General features: G+C 38.7%; 1 protein-coding gene across 1 annotated transcript; it reads right to left on the reverse strand.

The window, feature by feature from the left end:
- Nucleotides 1–796: 796 nt before the first annotated feature.
- LOC127419738 (rho guanine nucleotide exchange factor 3-like) lies at nucleotides 797–16,239 on the reverse strand. Its single transcript, XM_051661406.1, has 13 exons — nucleotides 16,021–16,239; nucleotides 15,692–15,749; nucleotides 15,518–15,580; nucleotides 14,189–14,233; nucleotides 13,768–13,875; nucleotides 10,883–11,047; nucleotides 10,255–10,317; nucleotides 10,082–10,178; nucleotides 9,923–9,999; nucleotides 2,686–2,943; nucleotides 2,134–2,304; nucleotides 1,774–1,966; nucleotides 797–1,187 (listed from the first exon to the last, which is right to left on the reverse strand). Exons 1-13 carry the CDS (start codon nucleotides 16,074–16,076, stop codon nucleotides 940–942), a joined length of 1,602 nt encoding a protein of 533 aa, XP_051517366.1. The 5' UTR covers nucleotides 16,077–16,239; the 3' UTR covers nucleotides 797–939.
- Between the last annotated feature and the right edge of the window lie 1,134 nt (nucleotides 16,240–17,373).

Genomic DNA, 17,373 nt, shown 5'->3' on the forward strand with positions numbered 1-17,373 from the left:
CTTAAGAGAGCTTCTCCTCCACAAGCCACTAACTGCCAGGATATTAAACTGCTAAGTACGTCAGCATAAATATTTATGTTAATAGGTAGTCTTACTTATTGTTAAAATGGCAGGTCACTTCTGTGTAGCCTATAAAAAATTTGCATACAGATGATATTCTCAACCTTGTTCTGTTTGAAAACTAAATAGGTCCATATTTATGGAAGTTGTCAGTTTATTGAAAATAAAATGGTAACCATTATGCATTGTAGGGAAAAAAGGAGCAAATACATTTTAAAAATGCCCAAGCAAACATTTAAATTAAGAGAAATGACAAATAAAAGCATTCTGGCTACATTCAGGTTATATCTTAAAAAAAAAAAAACTTTAAGTACCATTACCTCTAACGCTGCAAAGTACGATGAAAAGCGTAGCCACATACAGTACAACATTAGTTACCGTTTAGATTGCACCAATCTTCTTGTTTATTAACCAGATCGGATGGTGAGAAATAAGGTAACAATTAAGAGGAACAAGGAATTGCGAGTTGGTCCTCATGTCCAATATATAGGCTTCTTTGTTCAACAAATATCACACAACATTCCCAATGTAAATTAAACAGGTTAAGCAAGAAGCATAAATTGAATACAAAATGTTCCCTCCATGAGACATCTGGCACCAGCAAACATCCACATATGAAGAATACACACATATATCTATATCTATATCTATATCTATATATATATATATATATATATATATATATATATATATATATATATATATATATATATACTGTCTATTGCAACATGAAGTTCTGCTTACAGTTTTCTATATAGAGTGTGTGACAGCGACTGGGTGAAGTAATTTATCCTGAGACAGGTAGCTATCATTGTAACAGTACAAGGGCTTTCTGTTTGTCGATGAACTACAGAACTGGACAGCAGTGTAAGCCCTGGCCTATGTGTCTGGCATCTCCACATCAGAGTTAATGCTCATTTCAGCGATGTTGTTATAGAGTGCAGGGTCATGGCTCAAACGGTCGGAGGGATTGGAATGGTTGGCTTGGGCTTGTCTGTCTCGTGATTGGATCATTGCTTGGCGCAGACAGGAAATCCATTGCTGCTTGTTGAAGGAGTCATTGGCCTGCAGGCAGTGGGATTGAGACTTTGAGCGTCCCGTGGTGCTTACACGGAAACAGTTCTTCACTGAGAAGGGCAGAAGCATAAAGATGGAAATTAATGACATGGAATAGCAATTAGTATGTGGCCAATCAAAGTCAAATGAGGAGAAAAAATAAAAATAAAATAAAATACAAACAACAACAAGGTGCTATTATACAAGTTACAGTATTGTATATATTAGACCTACAGTGACCCCAAAAAGAATTAGCATGAACTAACAATAAACAACTGTATTTTTATTAACTAACATTAACAAAGCTTAATAAATGCTGTAAAAAATATTTTGTTCATGATACCTAATACAGTAACTAATGTAAACGAATGAATCTCCTTAACTATAGTTACACTAAATTTGACAACCATTATTTTTTGTTCTAATTTTGATTATTGTGAAATTTCTTTTTGTGAACTTTTAGCTTAAAAAGTGTGTTTGTGCAATATTTCTTTCAAATTAATGCAAAGACATTCAGACATTTTAAGTATGGCTTAAGTGTCCAAATACTTTGTGGGGCCACTGTTTCTATATAAATATACATGATATAACATAATGACAGAAATTGTTTATTTATATATATAGCCTGCAATGTGAAGTATGAGGCAATGCCATTACCTTTATCATTGCCCGTGAATGCTCCACGGAAGGATCCAGAACTGCTTGGTTCTCCATCAGGCAGGTCCTCCAGATGGAGGTGAGCAGCTGGGAGGGGCTGGCGATACACCTGGAACTGGACTGATCCTTCCCTGTCTTGTGCCACTGGTCGGGTCAAAACCAGTACCAGCTCAAAGAGGAACACATGCAGCTTCTAAATACAAGACAAGAGGAATAAAATGACTGTGGAAAAAGAGGCAGACTACAATGAATTTGAAAGGTAATCTTTAGTAAGGTTTAGCATACATATATAAACTGAACACACTCAAGTGTTGTTTTGTAAAAAGATTAGAAATGTGTCCAGTATGAGGGACTAGTTACCTGTCCTTTAGAACTTTTCAGTTCACCGTGGCAGTACAACAAACGAGAGGCCTGAATTTCAGGAACCCTCTGGCCATCTTCTGAGTAGCACAGTCCCCGTCTGTAAAACTGACACTCAGCCTCTCCAGTTTTAAGGTTTACTTCTGTTATAATTCTCTGGATTAGATCGATCTGAAGTAACAAGGAATGAGTGGGCATATTGTCTTTTCTGGATGTAAAATTACATTAAATTAGATAATAAAAAGGCAATAATTACACCAAGGATACAAGGATTATTAGTATAAGGAAAATCAGTTTAACTTATCTACCAAGTGTTAACTACAGGGCCGGCTCTAGAGGGGTGCTTTTATCCCTATGCCCCCCCAAGCGCAAGTGAAGCAAAGGGTCGAATTATATCATCATGACACTAACCCTAACCCCCGTCGACAACCCTCCTTTATATGTAACTGCCCGCTAATGTAACCGTTCTATATGCGGGCCTGGTTAACTATAACTATTTGAAGCCTGGCTTCATATTCAATAATGGCATTTAGTGAAATCATCTAAACTCACAGCCAGAGGCAGAGCCTCCTCATCCGGATGATCAGGTGGAGTGCTCTTCTGGATTTCCTTTAGCAGCAGAGGGTATTTCACCAGTCTACTGCGAGGTAAGTCCAGAAAGTTCCACAGGTCCAGCTTTCTGCTGAAGGATGACTCCTGGCACAGCCGCAAGAAATGCTCTACTCGACGATCTTGTTTCTTTTGATCAAGCAGAGCTTTTGCCCCAACCTGATTACAGCAATATGTGATATACGCCTCCAAACAGGGAAACTATGAAGGGAAAGAAAAGAGATAAAAATAATTTATATATACAGTAACGAGACTATATAGTACAAGTTAAATGGTTACATTTTACAATAAGGTTCCATTTATTAAAAGTAGTTAAATGAATAGTTCACCCAAAAATGAAAATTTGCTGATAATTTACTCACCCTCAGGCCATCCAAGATGTATCTGAGTTTCTCCATCAAAACAGAATTTAAGACTTTTAGGATTTCATTTCAGGCCTCAAAATAATCCACACGACTCCAGTCGACAAATAAAGTTCTTCTGAATGCAAACGATTGATTATTTTTAGAAACAAAACAATACTTTGTTTGTTTGTCCTGTGTTTAGTAATCTTTTTCCAGTCAGTTTTAACAGAGACAAACTGCTGAACATTCGACAGCATATACCAGAGAATCTTTTCCCGGTTTTCGAATATTCAGACATTTTAGTTGGAGGCGCAGCTCTGCTGTTCAAGAGACGCAGGCGAGGTTGACAAGCCGGTGCGCTGGTCAAACTCCGTCGGCTTGGATTTCAGCGCTGCCGAGTATTCACTTAGCGTATCTCCACTCTCTTCCTAAAAAAAAGGACTAACTACATCTCCTCACCCTCACAAACAAGGACTTTTCAACCTCTGCTGCCTTGTGCTTCACAGAAACCTGGCTGAGTGAAGCCATTCCGGACAGCGCGTTACATCTGCCAGGCTTCCAGCTGTTCAGAGCAGATAGTTAACGGGGAAAATGAGAGGCGGTGGAACATGCTTTTATATCATTGAAAGTTGGTGTACAGATGTAACAACGTTAAAGAGGATGTGCTGTCCTAATTTGGAAGTGCTCTTTATTAACTGTAAGCCTTTCTACTCGCCGCAGGAGTTTTCCTCGTTTATTTTGGTGAGTGTGTATATCGTGCCAAATGCGTGTTTGAATGCCGCGCTGCAACAGCTGGCTGATCAAATCACTGACACAGAACAACAATATCCGGACTCAGTTATTATTATTCTTGGGGATTTTAACAAGGCAAATCTCACACGTGAACTGCCCAAATACAAACAGCACACCACATGCCCCACCAGAGACAGGATCATACTGGATCATTGTTACACAACAATAAAGGTTGCATATTGCTCTGTTCCTAGAGCAGCTTTGGGACTCTCTGATCACTGTCTGGTTCATCTTCTTCCAACCTACAGGCAGAAATTAAAATCAACCAAGCCAGTAGTAAGGACTGTAAAGAGATGGACCAATGAAGCAGAGCTGGAACTACAAGCCTGCTTCGATTGCACTGATTGGAGTGTTTTTGAGGCTGCAGCCACAGACCTGGACGAGCTCACAGATACTGTTACATCATATATCAGTTTCTGTGAGGATATGTGCATTCCTACTAGGAATTATTTAAAGTTCAACAATGACAAACTGTGGTTTACAGAATGTGTTCTACTGCAGATTTGAAATGCCCAATCTCACACCCCACATCCACTCTGACCTTCACTTCACACAAACACCAACACCTCCTGCAACCCCCCTCCTGCTACTCAACCAGCACTTAAGATCTGTGAAGATGATGTGAGCCGCGTCTTTTGGAAAAACAAAAGACGAGGAAGGCTTCAGGCCCAGATTGCGTCTCTCCAGTGTGTCTTCGATCCTGTGCTAACCAGTTGGCCCCCATCTTTACACAGATCTTCAATAGATCACTAGAGCAGTATGCTTCAAATGCTCAATCATTATTCCTGTCCCAAAGAAACCAAAAATCACAGGACTTAATGACTACAGACCTGTTGCCCTGACGTCTGTGGTCATGAAATCATTTGAGAAACTGGTGTTGGCCCACCTGAAGAACATCACTGGACCCTTTCTAGATCCCCTTCAATTTGCTTATCGAGCAAACAGGTCTGTGGATGATGCAGTCAACATAGGACTGCATCATATCCTGCAACATCTGGACAGACCAGGGACATATGCAAGGATCCTTTTTGTGGACTTCAGTTCGGCTCTCAACATCATCATCCCAGCTATACTCCAGAATAAATTATACCAACTCTCTGTACACATGTCTATCTGTCAGTGGATTACCAGCTTTCTGACGGACAGGCAGCAGCTTGTGAGACAGGGGAAACTCACTTCTAGCACCTGTACAATCAGCACTGGTGCCCCCCAGGGATGTGTGCTCTCCCCACTACTCTTCTCCCTCTACACCAATGTCTGCATCGCCAAGGACCCCTCTGCCAAGCTCCTGAAGTTTGCAGACGACATCACTGTCATCGGCCTCATCCGAGATGACGATGAGTCTACATACAGAAGGGGGGTTGAACAGCTGGCTGTCTGGTGCAGTCAAAACAACCTTGAGCTGAACACGCTCAAAACGGTGGAGATCATTGTGGATTTTAGGAGGAACACCCCAACACTGACCCCCCTCACCATTCTAAACAGAACTGTGGCAGCAGTGGAGTCATTCAGGTTCCTGGGCACTACCATCTCACAGGACCTGAAGTGGGAGATACACATTGACTCCATTGTGAAAAAGGCCCAGCAGAGGTTGTACTTCCTTCGCCAGATGAGGAAATTCAACTGATACAGTTTTACTCAGCAGTCATTGAGTCTGTCCTCTGCACTTCAATAACTGTCTGGTTTGGTTCAGCTACGAAATCAGACATCAGAAGACAAAGGACAGTTCGGACTGCTGATAGGATTATTGGTTGCCCCCTGCCTCCCCTTCAAGAACTATACACTTCCAGAGTGAGGAAAAAGGCTGGAAAAATCACTCTGGACCCCACTCACCCTGCCCACTACCTTTTTGAACTGTTGCCTTCTGGCCGACGCTTCAGAGCTCTGAGCACCAGAACTGTCAGGCACAGGAACAGTTTATTCCCTAAGGCTATCCATCTCATGAACAGTTAAATTACCCCATTGAGCAATAACTATGTGCAATACACAGTTTAGTCTTTTTTATATTTATCCAACACATCCAACCTCTTCTGCCATTTCATTCCTTTGAAAATAAAAACAAAAAAACATTTGCACTGTACATAACTGATTGTATTAGATTTGCACTACCCATGTGTATGTATGTATGTATGTGTGTCTGTATGTATGTGTATAATTAGTTTTATTGTTTATTATTATCTATGTCTTGCTGCTGTTTTTGTATTGTTTCTGTATTGTTGTACACTGGAAGCTCCTGTCACCAAGACAAATTCCTTGTATGTGTAAGCATACTTTGCAATAAAGCTGATTCTGATTCTGAATACTTATATACTTTTTAACTACAAATGTTCGCTTCCGTACATCTCTGTGATGCGCTCATGAGAGGGATGACGTAAGCTTGTTGGTAAGGTCACGCGTCACGTGGAGGAGGAGGCAGGAAGCACGTCATAGGCTGTCTCTCGTTTGGAAGGCTGCGTCCTCCAGAGGTCGCATTTGTCGGCCGCATATGTCGTCTCGTTTCAGAAAAGCGAGTAGGACACTTTGAATGCAGCCTTCAAATGTGACCTTCTTTCATGGGAATTCGGAGGATCCATGAGGTGTATCCTTCGTGGGCACTCACAACCCACAATTCTTTGCTTCAACGGAAATGTCTAAAAAAAAATAATGCCAATATGCCCATAAATGTGATGTTCAAACACAAGGAATGTTAATTCCCAAGTTGAAGTACCTCAGTAGATGGGTGCAGAGTATATAATATGTATAACTATATAATTAAAATAAATTATTAGACTAAAAGTACAACTGTAAAATCTATTTTCTTTTCTCTTTACATCATTATACCTCTCCTAAAATTTATATATACATTCCCTTCTAAAGGGACTTTTTTACCGTCTCACTCGAAGCGCTCGCACTTGTTAAAGAGTGGCGTGCTGTCATAGCAACCATGTTCCGTTCCGTTTCCGTTTCTCCTACGAAGGCCATCTTGTTTAAACGAGACTTGTTTAAAGGAGGACGCTCGGTATACTGCAGCCTTCAAAGGACGCATCCTACCTAGCACACAGCCTTCGAAATGAGACACAGCCATAGTTTACAATAGAAACTTGCACAGAGCACAGACCAAGCGCCGTTCACAAACCAAAACAATTTCAAAACAATGTAAAATAAAATATATTTTCCAAATAATAATAAATAAAAAAACGTCCTTACTCCTCCTCCATGGGACACGTGATCTTATCAACGAGCTTACATCATCCCTCTCACGAGCGCACATCACAGAGATGTACAGAAGCGAACATTTGTAGTTAAAAGTATGTAAGTATTGTTTTGTTTCTCAAAATAATCAATCGCTTCGGTTCAGAAGAACTTTATTTGTCGACTGGAGTCGTGTGGATTATTTTGATGCACCCTAAATATGCATTTTGGACTGTCAAAAAATGGAGTACATTTACTTGCATTGTTTAGAGGAGGAGGCCTGAAATGAAATCCTAAAAATCTTAAATTCTGTTTTAATGAAGAAAGAAACTCCGATACATCTTGGATGGCCTGAGGGTGAGTAAATTATCAGCAAATTTTCATTTTTGGGTGAACTATTCCTTTAACAACATTAGTTAACATGAACTAACACAGCACAATACTTTTACAGCATTTATTATCTTGATCAATGTTAATATCAACGTGTAGTTACAGTAGTGGCTAATGACCACAAATATAGGTGGGGCAGATTTTTTTTTACATTATTCAACTCCAACTCATTATTCAAACACAAGCACGCTGACACAATATGCGGTGTCCACAAGGCGGCACCCTAAGGACATAATGTTGATTTTAATACTGTAAATAAGAACGCTTTATCTTAAAATGTTGACTTGTTGCAGATCAAAATCTAATGCTGCGTCTGAAACCGCGTACTGTCACAGTATGTACTGTATTTGATGAAGGACGTCCTTATCTGCCGGCAAAACAGTATGTTCTTTTAGGTGTGCATGCAAGTAGTATGAATAGATTTCAGACATACTTCATCCGGGGACATTGGCATTGTCACGTTACCCAAATATATGACGTAATAACAACAACCACAAAAACTATCTGCTTTGGTTTTGCTAAACAAGCACCATTTAAGCACAAGGAATAATTATCTTGGCATATATAGCGCTTACTGTTGAGAAGAGTTGAATGCCTCGCGATTCACTACCATTCCATTAAACCCTGCTATTCTGCTCAGTGTTTTGAACGTGACGTCACCTCAGGTCACGAGGGATTATGGGATTATTAAGTGTTCAGTCCATCCACAGTTCAAAATGTCGCCGGAAAAAGAAGGTAATCCGGGTATTTCTTGCTTACTCCTTCATGAATACTGTGGATTTGGACACACTACTCCATTGGCATACTGTTTTTGGCATATTATACAGTGGAGAAGTATGGATATTCGGATGCAGCGTAAACTAAAATGTTATTTTATAATATTAAGTGTTGTTGAAAAACCCCAGGGAGGAAAGGGAGAGAAAGAGAACTATCTACATGCCATTTACACGTTTCCACATTATTAAAAACTAAATGCTTTATAAAGATAATAATGTTTTAAATCAAAGTCAATTTAAAACAGAAAAATTCAAGAGCCAGAGCTTTTTCACATACAATTTGTCATCATACAAAACATACAATGTCTTATCACCTACCCTTTATGTCTGGCTTTCAGGGCCAAGTTGTTTGATGGTCAATTTGTCTTGAATTTGTCGTAGAAATGACACAATGTTACACAAATGTTCATCTAAAGTGCTCGCCATGTTCACAATCTGTCACACTGCTGGCTCGCACTAATATTAAAGTTACCTTTGGTTTGGCACTATGTTTATGGGTAGATTTATTTCTGCCCCAATGGGTCAATGAGGGCTCGTTGCAGTACCATATTTGACCATAGATTTCTTTTGGAAAACTGAGGGGTGCTGTGGAGTTCGGGAGGGCAATAGGCTGTCTGCCCCACATGCTTGAATATCTATATCAAACACTGTGTAACGGAGCTTTCAGCTACTTTATGACTTAAAAATAGGATAAAAACTTATACTAAGCTTTCTTTTAAATACATATATCAGCATTTTGAACACATTTACAGGCAAACACATTACATTATTGGCAGTTTATAGTATGGATCTATGTTTTTAAGATGATGAAATTTTAGGCGGGGCTCTGCCCTACCTCCCCTTATAGACGAACCGTGCATGTGCAGTTATACTTTTTTAAAATGTAAAGTTATGTGAACATCAGTTAATGCATTATGAACTAACATGAACAAACAATGAACATATGTATTTGTATTAACTAACACAACCTAAAAATAATTTGGTTGATTGTTAGTTCATGATACCTAATGCATTAACTAATGTTAACGAATGGAACCTTATTGTAAAGTGTTACCAGTTAAACAATATGAAAGTTTTTTAGAAATCCTTCGAAGTTTGGTGGGAGTTACCTCAATAATAATAAATGCAAACATTTAAGAAACACAAATCTTAAAGCTTATTTATTCGATGATAAAATACTAACCCAGCTTAATATCCTGAGTTATTGATAAGTAAACCATTCGAAGGTTGATTTCCCCAAAAAGGGTTAACAATATGGCTTTGTGCCCTATCAAAACATTGCTCTTTTTATTGAGTGTCCAGACAAGCTCAACAAAGCAACACTGGCTCAACCAATGACATGAGTTTGGGACGGGACTATCTGTTTGTTCAAATAGCAGACAAAGGAAATATCCGGGGAAAGTTGTTTGAAAACGATATTTATTTAGGCAATTCTGTTTGGTAATGCTAGTGTCACTTTAAAAGGAGGTTTATGTCTTTCTTTTGAGTTTATTTTTGTTATCTTCTTTAAATATTCAGCAGAGGTTCCTGTAGCTCAACAGGTAGAGCATGGTGCTCACAACGCTAAGACCATGGGTTCACATCCTGTGGAACACACGAACTGATAAAATGTACACACTGAATGCACTGTAAGTTGCTTTGGATAAAAGTGTCTGCCAAATGCATGAATCTAAATGTACATATTAGTATTTCTTTTGTAACACTGACCCAATCCATCATGGTCGGGCCGACCTCTTGCACAGTCTTCTCTGCTCCACGTAGACCTTCAAGACGAGTTAAAAGATCTACACAGGCAAATAATGGTGAATACATCAATACACTACAAAGAAGCCTTTATTTTGTTGAGTCATAACCATTGACAATTACCTTCATGAAGGGGTATTAAAGATTCAAGTGTTCCAAATATCTGGCCCAGCTCACTTTCTGTCATTATGTCTAATTTCAACATTGGTTCATAGTACACCTGTAAGACAAGCCAAAATTAAAATACTTCCTATAAAGACAACAACAAAAATAAATGTTTTGACTACTGGACAAACCTTTTTCACTAGACTTAGATCCTCAATTAGCTGCTTCTCTCCCTGTGTCAACTCATAGATTATCTATAGGTACAGTAAATAAAGACATAATACATAAATGAAGGATAAACATTGTACAGTTAGTTATATCCTCACAAGGCCACCTTTTTCATTCATGCATACAAAGGGTAACATTTTGTACCTTATTAATGAAAAAAATAATAATAAATGACAACACTTTTTAATAAGAGTCAGTTACCCCAAACACCCACACATTTATAACTGCATTAATTCTTTGTCACAACTTAACACTCAGCTTTGGCAATGCTCATCGCTACTGCTCGCATAGTGTGGTAAAGCTAGTGAAATTTTGAGACTGAAATAGAGAACATGGCCTCATATACCAGCTCACTTCCTGTTTCACAACTGTAGACAGAAGAGTTGGGCAGCTGAAAACTATCTAAAAAAAATAGTACTAAAGTACAGGAGCCAAAACAACATGTGCAATGCTTTCAATCAGCACAATACAATCAGCCCAATACAAGCCAATACAATACATGGCACTGCATTGTAACATAAAGACTAATTATAACATCGAAAGAATGAACTTCAAAGAGTTGTGGCACAAATTCAAACTGCTTCGCCTCACCTCTTGTCGCTTTATCTCTTTGGTACTAAGCTCATGACTCAGAGTGTCCACTGTGTCGCTCCAGAGCTGGCTGTTCCGTCGCCGTGGAAATGAAGAGGCCTTCTGGCGTGTTCTTATTGGCATTGGAGGCAATGGCCGGGCCTCTGTCCGGAAACTGATGGAACGCTGGTGGTGGGGGGAAAAAAGGGTAAATAAATCTATAAATCAAATATATATATATAGTACTGTGCAAAAGTCTTAGGCACATAAGATGTTTCAAACATTTGTCTTAAGATGGCTATTTACAGTTGAAGTCAGAAGTTTACATACACCTTAGCCAAATACATTTAAACTCAGTTTTTCACAATTCATGACATTTAATCGTAGAAAACATTACCTGTCTTAGGTCAGTTAGGATCACTATTTTAAGAATGTGAAATGTCAGAATAATAGTAGAGAGAATTATTTATTTCAGCTTTTATATCTTTCATCACATTACCAGTGGGTCAGAAGTTTACATACACTTTGTTAGTATTTGGTAGCATTGCCTTTAAATTGTTTAACTTGGGTCAAACGTTTTGGGTAGCCTTCCACAAGCTTCTCACAATAAGTTGCTGGAATTTTGGCCCATTCCTCCAGACAGGACTGGTGTAACTGAGTCAGGTTTGTAGGCCTCCTTGCTCGCACACGCTTTTTCAGTTCTGCCCAAATTTTCTATCGGATTGAGGTCAGGGCTTTGTGATGGCCACTCCAATACCTTGACTTTGTTGTCCTTAAGCCATTTTGCCACAACTTTGGAGGTATGCTTGGGGTTATTGTCCATTTGGAAGACCCATTTGCGACCAAGCTTTAACTTCCATGCTGATGTATTGAGATGTTACTTCAATATATCCACATAATTTACCTTCCTCATGATGCCATCTATTTTGTGAAGTGCACCAGTCCCTCCTGCAGCAAAGCACCCCCACAACATGATGCTGCCACCCCCATGCTTCATCCTTTTTCGTCCAAACATAACGATGGTCATTATGGCCAAAAAGTTCCATTTTCAAAAATAAGATCTTTGTCCACATGTGCACTTGCAAACTATAGTCTGGATTTTTTTATGCCGGTTTTGGAGCAGCCATTATGGTTTGTCGATATAGGACTAGTTTTACTGTGGATATAGATACTTGTCTATCTATTTCCTCCAGCATCTTCACAAGGTCCTTTGCTGTTGTTCTGGGATTGATTTGCACTTTTCGCACCAAACTACGTTCAACTCTAGGAGACAGAATGCATCTCCTTCCTGAGTGGTATGATGGCTGCGTGGTCCCATGGTGTTTATACTTGCGTACTATTGTTTGTACAGATGAACGTGGTATCTTCAGGCGTTTGAAAATTGCTCCCAAGGATGAACCAGACTTGTGGAGGTCCACATTTGATGTCAACCAAAGAGGCACTGAGTTTGAAGGTAGGCCTTAAAATACATCCACAGGTACACCTCCAGTTCAGTACACCTCCAATCAGAAGCTAATTGACTAATTGTCTGAAGGCTTGACATAATTTTCTGGAATTTTACAAGCTGCTTAAAGGCAAAGTTAACTTAATGTATGTAAAGTTCTGACCCACTGGAATTGTGATATAGTCCATTAAAAGTGAAACAATCTGTCTGTAAACAATTGTTGGAAAAATTACTTGTGTCATGCACAAAGTAGATGTCCTAAACGACTTGCCAAAACTATAGTTTGCTATTATGAAATCTGTTGAGTGGTGAAAAAATTAGTTTTAATGACTTCAACCTAAGTGTATGTAAATTTCTGACTTGAACTGTACATTCACCGACCACTTATTAGGAACATCTGTACACCTATTTATTCATGCGATTATCTAATCAGCCAATTGTGTGGCAGCAGTACAATGCATAAAATCATGCATACGGGTCAGGAGCTTAGTTAATGTTCACATCAACAATCAGAATGGGGAAAAATGTGATCTCAGTGATTTCGACCGTGGCATGATTGTTGGTGCCAGATGGGCTGGTTTGAGTATTTCTGTAACTGCCGATCTCCTGGGATTTTCACACACAACAGTATCTAGAGTTTACTCAGAATGGTGCCAGAAACAAAAAACATCCAGTACGGACGGAAACGCCTTGTTGATGAGAGAGGTCAATTTAGAATGGCAAGACTGGTTCGAGCTGACAGAAAGGCTGCGTTAACTCAGATAACAACTCTGTACAACTGTAGTAAGCAGAATAGCATCTCAGAAAGCACAACACGTCGAACCTTTAGGCGGATGGGCTACAACAGCAGAAGACCACGTCCGGTTCCACTTCTGTTAGCCAAGAACAGAAAGCTGAGGCTGCAGTGGGCACAGGCTCACCAAAACTGGACAGTTAAAGACTGGAAAAATCTCGATTTTTGCTGAGGTACATAGATGGCAGGCCCACTGCAGCCTCAGCTTTCTGTTCTTGGCTGACAGAAGTGGAACCCGACGTGGTCCACAGAAATTCTCCAAGAAGCTTGGAACATCCTATCTGCCAACAACCAAGAAAAACTGTGTCCAGGTGTACCTAGGAGATTTGGTGCTGTTTTGAAGGCATTGGTGGTCACACCAAGTATTGATTTAGCTTTTTCTTTTTTCTTTTTTTTTATGTTTACTGGACTTTGTATGATGATAACTGATAAATGAAAATTATTTATGGCATTATTTTTTAATTATTTTACATCCTCACTGTGCAATACTTTTCTCAAATATCCTAAAACTTTTGCACAGTACTATATATATAAATGAATCAAACAACTATTATTAAAAATGAGATACCAAAGTTATTTTATTGGTTATTGTTGATGATTGAACTTTTTAAGCTGGATAAGATGTTTAAAATGAACAAATATTTTGTTTAAAGGGTATCAAAGCTTCACCTGTATGGATTGCCCCAAACGTTTCAGTGCAGGGGTCTTTACTGGTGTTATGATGCCAGTGACTGAAGCACTTTTGTCTACTGGCTTGACTCTTTTGTTACAAGGACCCTAAAATGTGGGCAAGAGCAGAGAATAAGGGTTCATATTACAATAGAGTTTCTATTTCATTAAAACAAGATGTTTAAGCATGGAGCATGAGATATAGATGTATAAGAATGCATCATATTCACTAAAACTGAGAACATTAACCAAACACAATTTTCCACAGACACTCTGGCTTTAATTTTCATGCATATCTTCCAACTGAACATCTGAATTCACTCTGACTCTCACTTCCGTCCTGATGTTTTGAAGAATACAAAGGTAAACAGGATAGATAATTCTTGTTTTAAATAGAAAAGAGAGGTATTCATGTCTATACCTCAGAATCCTGTATGTGGTCATTGATGGGAAAGTCATCATCTTCCTGGATGAGATGTGTAATGTAGCACAAATATCAGTAAGAGAGCACATAACCACAACCAGTGAGATGAAAGACATATGATAAATGAAACGATTTATTCTGCAAAATATGGCTAATCAGTAAAAACAAAACATAGCATTTGTTTAGAACAAAGTTAAATACGGAGAATGTATTTTAAGAACAAAGTTAACTGACACATACACTACCAGTGAAAGATTTGGACATGCTTGGCATGAATTAATGTTTCTCATTGTTTCTCATTGGAACAGACCTCGAAGGTCTGAAGGTATTTTCTTAAGTGCTTTAAATTAGTTTAACAGACAAATGTAAATTGTGTCTACATATTAATTTCTCCAGAAACCAAATGTACCTTCAATAGAGACTTCTTACAATTTGCAAAAATACTGTTGGAAAAGCATCCGAGGTGGCACCTCATGAAGTTCGCTGAGAGAATGCCCAGAGTGTGAAGAGCTGTAATCTAGACAAAAGGTGGCATCTTTGAAGAAGCTAAAACACAAGATGACTTTACTATTTTTCTAAAATGTGGATAGTAGTAATAATAAAGAATAAGCTGTTCTGTCCAAACTTTTGACTGGTAGTGTACAGACACCTGACACAAATCAATGTTAATACAGTACAGAAAGTCATAACGAGCCAGTATCGCTCAGAGAGACAAAGCAGATAGCTATGAGAGCGTGTGTGAACATAGAGTCTTCTTTCCAGTCTGATACAGGAAACGAAGTTGTAAAATGTCAGCTTTTTACTCATAGCTGAGCTCAAGTTGCTTCACTTGGTCTCTGACTGCTGTAACCTTTCATCTTGAAACAGTTCTATGAATTATGAGTGCTCTCTTTAGCACTGTAGATGTCTTGTTTAGTTGAATTGAAAACAGTGCATTGTTAATGCAGTCATTGGTCTCAATAAGTTTCCATTAGAGAACACAAACAGCTTAAAGAGACAGAGAGCAAACAACACAGCCAAAAGAAAGTGACAGACAGACCACTTTCACCATGCGAGACCCCTCCAGAAAAGTTTGTGTAACAGCCTATTACACACTAAGTTAAATAGTTATGATTAAGCTGAGGTTTGTACATTGGAACTTCAACCCATAAGAAGACCGTGCTAAGCTCAACACAGACTCAGAACTGCCAAGGCATGAAATATTCAGGCTTTTTTTCATGCATGCTAAAAATGGAATATTCGAGAATCCAGTCTTCCATGAGACCATTACAAAACTTTTGACATACTGAGATCAGACATGGTTGGATCTTGACATAGATAACTTACGCAGTCCTCCAAGATTCTGACTGAATTCTCTGCATCACTACTTGGGTCTTGTTTTCTTTTCTTCTGCTCAGAAAACCAACAGATAACACATTGGTGTCCCTCAATGGAACAAGGCCTATATGACCTGTCTATCAGAATTTGTTGGATAAGATGAAGGACGGAAATGAATCTCACCCCAGCAATATCTGAAAGGTTGGCACAAGTGAGGAGTCTTTCTCGATGAACAGGAGACCTGCATGAGAACATAAAGAGGAATTATGACATAAAAAAGATGAATATATGACCTTATGAAGAAACGTATCTGCTGATTTCACAAAAAAATAAAATAAATAAAAAATAAATCAACACTACATTCATATCTATTCGTGCTGTCATTTGTAAATAGAAATGATTGAATTTATAAGCTTCAGTTGCTTGTGAGAATGACACTGAGACATAGAAAGGTCTGAAATTCTTAGTTTGAACAACTTTTAAAGTCTTGTCCAAAAATAAAAATGGCATACCAGGAAAGTGGTGAATCAATCTCCGTCTCTTCAGGCTCCATCTTTGCCTCTCTCATAGCATCTTCAGATGTTATGAAAAGGAACTCCAGCAAATACAAGAGTATTCAATTAAAAATCTTCAAAACACCTGTCCCAACTTTTCAGAGAAAGAGAGATAAAGACAAAAAATATTTGATGTGCTCTCTCTCCGAGCCCTCCCCTCTTCCTCTTACACTTGCATGTCTGAAACCACATCCTGTGAAAGAAAAAAAAAATGCTTCCTGTTGTTAGGCAGAATGAAGCAAAACCACGGCTTTAACAGTAGACATCTCTGAAATATCCCCGACTCATACCAGTGACTTCTTGTGTAATTATGGCAACCTGAACATTACTCCATTACTGTAGAGGAAATGGAGTTGTTAAACCAAACCTTCTGACCCATTTCTGTAAAAAAATACAATAATGTAAAACTGATTAGATCACGCTTCATAAATTTGGCTTGTTCAGTAGTGCCAAGAGGTCCAGTACCTCTACAAACAACTTTGTTGACAGAAAATATTACATGAAGTGGCAAAAGCACTTGAAAGATAATAACTTAGAGATTCTGTGATGTGATGAAAGCAAAACTGATCTGACCTCAGCGCAAACTTAAAACAGCACACCATCCAAAATATGAAGCATAGTAGTGGCAGCATTATGCTTTTAGGATTGCATCTAAGGGGAAAAGGCAAGCCAAGTAGCCTTTGCACATTTAAATACTGCATGTGCAGTAGTTTGCAAGGGCAGTGGCACTCACAAATGCATCCCATCCAAATTGGAGCAATTTTTTCCAATTGTCTAAAATTCTATGTCAGTATTCACAATCTCACACTAACCCAAACTCGGTCCCCGTTAAGCTGGCTCAACACTAACAGACTCAAAACAACTAGTTTTGGCTGAGGGTCACACATGCTGACTGTTTTGCCGAGATCTTTCTCTCTCTTCAGTCAGAGGTATGACTTTCCAATTAAAAATGGTGAAGGGGTGACACACAACGACTCACCGCAACTATCTCTCCCTTACAAAATAACAAGAGTTATTTGGGGCGTTTTCAGACCTGTAGCTTGCTTGACTGTTCCGAAATGGGTTAAAATAGTTACAATGTTGCATTTTCTTCATGGTTCGGTTGGCTTTCACAAGGTTATATTTTAAAATGCACCAAAACTATAAAATGTCCATCAAGGTTATTTTTATCTGTCATTAGTTGCAGAATGACAGAATCACTATGGATTTTAATCAGCGTTTGTGATGATATGCAGATGAGTGTGATAAAAAAAGTTCAGATCAGCTTGTCATCTTGTCGGTTCTTCTCAGTGACAGAATGATTTTTTCAAA

The sequence above is a fragment of the Myxocyprinus asiaticus genome, chromosome 29 (genome assembly GCF_019703515.2).
Source record: "Myxocyprinus asiaticus isolate MX2 ecotype Aquarium Trade chromosome 29, UBuf_Myxa_2, whole genome shotgun sequence".
Taxonomy (NCBI): domain Eukaryota; kingdom Metazoa; phylum Chordata; class Actinopteri; order Cypriniformes; family Catostomidae; genus Myxocyprinus; species Myxocyprinus asiaticus.

Bases quoted from the DNA above. Each gene is read 5' to 3' on its own strand.
- LOC127419738 (XM_051661406.1), bottom strand. From the start codon at position 16,076: ATGAGAGAGGCAAAGATGGAGCCTGAAGAGACGGAGATTGATTCACCA. The intron at 10,000-10,081 runs GTAATTGTCAAT...TTGCCTGTGTAG, and splicing joins TTTAATACCCCTTCATGAAG to ATCTTTTAACTCGTCTTGAA. The intron at 1,967-2,133 runs GTAACTAGTCCC...TCTTGTATTTAG, and splicing joins TGAAAAGTTCTAAAGGACAG to AAGCTGCATGTGTTCCTCTT.